Raw genomic sequence first — 5,699 nt, forward strand, 5'->3', positions numbered from 1 at the left:
AAAGAAAGAAAGAAAGAAAGAAAGAAAGAAAGAAAGAAAGAAAGAAAAAGAAAACCCAGCAGGCCAGCCAAGGGCAAGAAAGAGAACGTGCAGGAGCGTGTTGCTGAGAGACTGGTGTGCAGGGCGTGCTGTGAATGTTCTCCTAGGGCCCCACTCTGAGGATCCCTGCTAGAACCTTCAACCCTTGTTTTGTGATGTTTTTTTGGTTCGTTTTTTTTTTGTTTTTTTTTTTTAAGTTTATACATGTATTTTGAGAGGGGGGCGGAGGGGCAGAGAGAGACAGCCCCAGGGAGGCTCCGCATTGTCAGCGCATGAGTGGGGCTTGATCCCACGAACAGTGAGATCATGATCTGAGCCTAAATCGAGAGCCGGGTGCTTAATCAACAGCCCCTAGTTGCCCCGAACCTGCAACCCTTGGAAGGTTCTGCGTATCAGAGAGAAACAGGCCGTGTCTAGCAGAGCAGAGGGAGAGGTTTCCAGGGGTTCTGGGCTAGAGGGCAGGCCGCGGGGGTGATGGACAACAGGAAGGAGGGCGGGGGGAGGGAGACCCCCGTCCTCACCCCAGAACTGCACCAGGAAGACCAGCGCTGTGCCCAGGGGCTCCATTCCTGGCCCATCAGGGCCCCCTGCTTCTCCTCGCTGGTGCGCACCCCCCATTCAATTCGACAGACCTCTGGCCACAATCTCCGCCCCTGCCACAGGGGCAGATGTGACGCCCAGGCCAGACGGTAGATGTCAGTCAGGTGACCAAAGCTTCTAAGGGCTCCACTTCCTCCCGTCTGTTGCCTCAGTTTCCCCAAAGATTCGTTTGGTTATTTATTTATTTATAATCTGAAAGGCAGCACGTGTACGTGAATGGGATAATGCGTCCCAGTGAATGGAAATCTTTCTGGGAGATTCTATATAAGCACACCTGAGCCGGGGGAGGGGACACGTTGGAAGGTTAGGTGAGGCAGGTGGGGGGGGGGGGGCCGGGGAGCAGGCAGGAGAGGCCTGAGCCTGGATTGAAGATCAGAATCCCAGCTTCAATTATTTTGCCCCCAAAATGTCGTCCTTTGAGGTTCAGAGGAATGGATTTGTGCTGAGGGTACCAGGTCCCCCAACAGGTACAGGGTGGGGGTGGGGAGGTTACCCTGTCCCCATAGGTTGCGGAGAAGTTTGGGGGCCCCATTGAGGGGGTTCATAAGCCCTGAAATTTCTCCCAGCCCTACGGGACAGGCCCTAGGCCTCAGTGTCTGGCTCCCGACCACAGTGTGACCTCTTTTTAAACCCGGAAAGAAGAGGGCCTGCGTGAGCCCCAGAATCGTTCCTGTCAACCACAGGATGGCCCCCGGCGGCGGCCGCACTCTGACCACACTGTCGTAGCAGATACACACAGTGTCCCAGCCTCCCTTGGACTTTCTCAAACTCTACCCTTCCCCCCACCCTCTGCTGAGAGGCAATGCTGGAGATCCTGGGGAGATCTGGCCCCGGGCTGGCCGGGAAGACCAAGGTGGGCACAGACATTCTTGGCCTTGTGGATTCCGGTCAGGCAGAGAGGCTGCTGGAGGCGGAGATGTGCGATGCCGGGGCTTTGCGGGATGTATAGGAGTTCGGCTATTTTTCTCGGAGAGAGAAAGAAGGCATTCATTGGAAGGAGACCATCCTCTTGGACCTTGGCTTTCCAGCGGACGCAAGGAGCGTGAGCAGTGAGGGGCCAGATCTCGCGGGAGGGGTGGGTGTGGCCTTCCAGTTTGAGGAGCGGCCACGAAATCGCGTGGGTGCCCGAGTGCGGAGACTGAGGCACTACAGGGACGAAGGATGGGCTCGAGGTCACCACCCGGGTGGTCGAACCCAGGCAACCTCCTTCCCAGTCCCGGGCTCTCGCCAGCTCCGTCATCGCGACCGGCGTCGGCCCCAGGCTCTGGGGGGTCCCCGGCTCTCAGCGACCCCAGCGCAGGACTACGTTTCCCAGGCTGCCGCGGGGGGCGCGCCTGCGCGCTGCGGCCAGTGATGGAGCGCTGACGGGGGGCGCGGCGGCGGCGGCGGCGGCGGCGGCGGGGAGGGCTCGGCGGGCCATTGGCTCGTGGTCGCGGCAAAGGCGGCTTGAGGACCAGAAGAGCGAGCGGGGCCCGCGGGCCGGGCCGGGGACGACCTGGGCCGCGGCCATGGAGGACCAGAGGGTAGGAGCGGGGCGGGGCGGGGCGGGGCGGGGCGGGGGTGGACCAGGGGAGGGGACCAGGTGCTGCCGCAGCGCCCCCCACCCCCACCCCCGCAGCTGCTCTGCGGCCGAGGCCCCACCCCCGCCGCCACCCCGCCGGGATCCAGCCCCCCAATGCGGGACCCAGCACCCCACCACCGCCCCCGCCGTCGCCCCGACCTCTCATCATCTTGGCCCGGGTCCAGGCGCATCCCCTCCAAGCCCCCCACCGGCGCCCAGCATCCCAGCCCCAGCCTGACCCATCCCCCACGCCTTCCATGCGGACTGCGGACCAGGTGTCCGGTCTCTGCCCCGCCCCGCCCCTGAGGACGCTGCTCCGGCTCCGCACAGGTGATCCCACCGATCCCGCACCCCCAGAAGAGGGACCAGGAGGGGGTCCCTCCCGTGGGAGGCCTGGGTCAGGGCTCCAGGCCCCAGCGGGATCCTCCCACGCGGCTTCTCTTCTCTCCTCCCCCTCCCCCAGACCTCCCTGCCCCGCTCCCCAGTTGCCTGGGCCCTCTGGCCCCGCGTTCCCAGGTTCCTCCTTTCTTCTTCCCGATCCCTGTTCCCAAGGTGGCCCCTCACCCCAGATCACGCCCCGCCCTCAGGTTGAAGGCTTTGTGCTGAGGCCGACCTGGCTCCGGCCCAGGGTCGGCGCCTTCCCCGGAGGCTCTTTTTGAGCCTCAGTTTCCTCCCCTGTCAAATGGGCATGTGCCAGGCGAGGGGAGGTGGGGCCAGAGCTTGGCCCAGGGCCTGCCTCACGGCGGTGCCCAAGCTCACTGGCACGGTGGCTCCCACATCTCCTGGATCCCAGGAAGGCGGAGTGGGGAGCCTCAGGTTTGCGGGGGGGTGGGGGGGGTGGGGGGGGTTGGGGATGCCGGGCCTGGCCGAGGGGCTTACCGGCTTTGGCGTGTGCCTGCTTCGGGTGGGGGCAGGAGGCTCTGCGGAAGATCATCACCACGCTGGCTGTGAAGAATGAAGAGATTCAAAGCTTCATCTACTCCCTCAAGCAAATGCTGCTGAACGTGGAGGTGAGGAAGTCCCCTCTGCAGGAGGGACGGGAGGAGGTGGGGAGTTCGCGGGCCTGAAGGGCTGGGGGGTGGGGCAGCCACGGGAGTTAGCCAACCCGTTGCTGCCGATGATGCCCGTCGGACTGTGCCCGTCTGAGCCTGGGCTTTGGCCGACCCTGGCCGTCCTGACCCCACAACCTCTTCCCGAGGCCAACTCCACCAAGGTACAGGAAGACCTGGAGGCAGAGTTCCAGTCCCTCTTCTCCCTCCTGGAGGAGCTGAAGGAGGGCATGTTGATGAAGATCAAGCAGGACCGTGCCAGCCGCACCTACGAGCTGCAGGTGGGGCGGGGCGGGGGGGGGGCGCTCCGGACCGTCACCCAGACCCTACCCCCCCCCCACCGCACCCCTCAGACTCAGCAGAGCCCGGCTGGCCTCAGGGTCTCCCTCCACACCTGCTCCTCCTCCCACACCGCCTCTTGGAGGTGCCCCCGAGTGTCTCCCGGATCCAGAACAGACACCCCAGTGGCCTCGGCCTCACCTCCTCTGTTTCCCGGCCTCTTCTCTGCCCCTTCCCTGGACCTGATCCCTGTACCCACCTGCTCTCCCTCTCGGTCCCTGCTCCCACCCCCACCCCCTTCTCCTTCACCACATCCACGTCCGGCTGTTCCTCCCCTCCTGTCCACACCCAACGCCTCTGATTTCTCAGCCCTTCCCACCGGTCCCCAGATCCGACAGCATCGCCTCTTGCCAACCCCCCCACCCCTGCCACGTACCGCCCCTAGGGGGTCTAGGACTCTCACTGAGGCACCGGGGCTGCATCAGAACCTCCCGGACAACTCCCTATAACATCCCAGATTTCCCAGCGTGGAAGAAGTTGGGGCCCCAAGGCTCAGGTGGGGTCCGGGCGTGTGAGTTTGCAAGAAAGGGATTCCCCAGGTGATTCTGCTGTGCTGCCGGGAGTGAGCCCCGATTTCCCTGCCGCCTTCCCACCCCCGCAACCTGGAGTTGGAGAAAGGTGTGGTGTCCCCAATCCCACAAAGTGGGGGAGACCGCGAGGGTTTGACGCAGTGGGGTGAGGTGTCTCTTCCCTCGATGCCATGCCACTCGTAGAACCAGCTGGCTGCCTGCACGCGGGCCCTGGAGAGCTCAGAGGAGCTTCTGGAGACGGCCAACCAGACCCTGCAGGCCACGGACAGCGAGGACTTCCCTCAGGTGGGCGCCTCAGAAGCCATACTGGTAGGACTGCAAGCTAAAATATAGGACGCGCGGTTAAATTTGCATTTCAGATCAACCATGAGTGACTTTTTAGTACAAGTGTGGCCCGGGCAGCATTCAGAAGTATGTCCCAAAGAACACATGGGACATACTTATACTAAAAAATTCTTCGCGGTTGAAGGCGCCTGGGGGTGCTCAGTGGGTTGAGCATCCAACTCTTAATTTCGGCTCAGGTCATGATCTCCCGGTTTGTGGGTTCAAGCCCCACATCGGGCTCTGTGCTGAGAGGGCAGAGCCTGCTTTGGATTCTCTCTCTCCCTTTCTCTCTGCCCCTCCCCTGCTTGCGCTCTGCCTCTCCCTCCTCTCTCAAAATAAATAAACTGGAAAAAAATTTTTTTAACTTATTTGTGGTTGATCTGAAATTTAAATTTAATAATGAATAATTTTTGAATATAATATATCCCATGACATATTTAGTATGTGTCCCAAATATTGAATGGGGCCCATTTATACTAAAAAATCATTTTGTTTATCTGAAACGCAGAGGTAACTGAGCACCCTGCATTTTTATCTGCCAAATTGGCCAGCTGTATATACTGGGCACTGGGGGTGGGGGTAGGAGCCTGTCTTTGCCCCCTATCCCTTTGGGGCACAGCCAAGTGTTTCTGCCCCAGTGGTGGGGGACTTTGCCAAATGGCCCACTCTGGGCCTCAGTCTTCCTGTCTGTGTAGTGGCTTTCTGATTCAACGAAGACAACACTTTGAATTTTATTCCGTCCCTTTTTCTAGGCTGCCAAGCAAATCAAAGATGGGTAAGATGCCGGGATCTGGTTCCCACCCCAGTGCCCTGTCCCTGGTGTGAAGGTGGGGTCCCTTGGCCCAGCGCACTGAACCAGAACAAAGGGGACTGGGTCTCCCGCGCACGCTTCAGAGGCCTGGGCCCTTTTGAGATGCCTGCCGGCAGGCTGCCTCTGTCTTCCTCCCTGCAGTGTGACGATGGCGCCTGCCTTCCGGCTGTCACTGAAGGCCAAGGTCAGCGACAACATGAGTCACCTCATGGTGGACTTTGCACAGGAGCGCAGGATGCTACAGGCACTCAAGTTCCTACCTGGTGAGAGGGGAACTTTCTCCCGGCCTGGATTTCAGGGAAATGGCCCAGGAGTCTAGGGTAGCCTGAGAAAGGCTGGGGTAAACCTGGCGTTGAAATCCCGAAGGCACCGCTCCTGGAGGTAGAGCCCTGAGGATACCCTGCCTGTGTGGGTGGGGCCACGAGGAGGCCCGCCCCTGTGGGTGG

At 61.1% G+C, this 5,699-nt stretch overlaps 2 protein-coding genes across 3 annotated transcripts in view; one reads left to right on the forward strand and one right to left on the reverse strand.

Moving 5' to 3' along the window:
* The window catches only part of TMIGD2 (transmembrane and immunoglobulin domain containing 2), a 7,004-nt gene extending 5,125 nt beyond the window's left edge, over nt 1–1,879 (reverse strand). The window contains 1 exon segment of the mRNA XM_040461724.1: nt 1,790–1,879. Coding sequence (XP_040317658.1) covers nt 1,790–1,879 — 90 coding nt within the window.
* A 161-nt stretch (nt 1,880–2,040) lies between these two features.
* Nucleotides 2,041–5,699, forward strand: part of FSD1 (fibronectin type III and SPRY domain containing 1) — an 11,008-nt gene continuing 7,349 nt past the window's right edge. Inside the window, exons 1-7 of one of the 2 annotated variants that reach the window (XM_040461601.1) lie at nt 2,047–2,162; nt 2,386–2,530; nt 3,115–3,210; nt 3,399–3,530; nt 4,302–4,403; nt 5,195–5,217; nt 5,395–5,516. In XM_040461601.1, the coding sequence (XP_040317535.1) occupies nt 3,193–3,210; nt 3,399–3,530; nt 4,302–4,403; nt 5,195–5,217; nt 5,395–5,516 (397 nt within the window). In that variant the 5' untranslated portion in view covers nt 2,047–2,162; nt 2,386–2,530; nt 3,115–3,192. Of the gene's footprint in view, nt 2,163–2,385; nt 2,531–3,114; nt 3,211–3,398; nt 3,531–4,301; nt 4,404–5,194; nt 5,218–5,394; nt 5,517–5,699 lie in introns of both variants that reach the window. The other variant, XM_040461600.1, reaches the window with a different exon arrangement.

The sequence above is a fragment of the Herpailurus yagouaroundi genome, unplaced genomic scaffold (assembly GCF_014898765.1).
Source record: "Herpailurus yagouaroundi ecotype Mexico unplaced genomic scaffold, PumYag 295, whole genome shotgun sequence".
In the NCBI taxonomy this organism is placed as follows: Eukaryota; Metazoa; Chordata; class Mammalia; order Carnivora; family Felidae; genus Herpailurus; species Herpailurus yagouaroundi.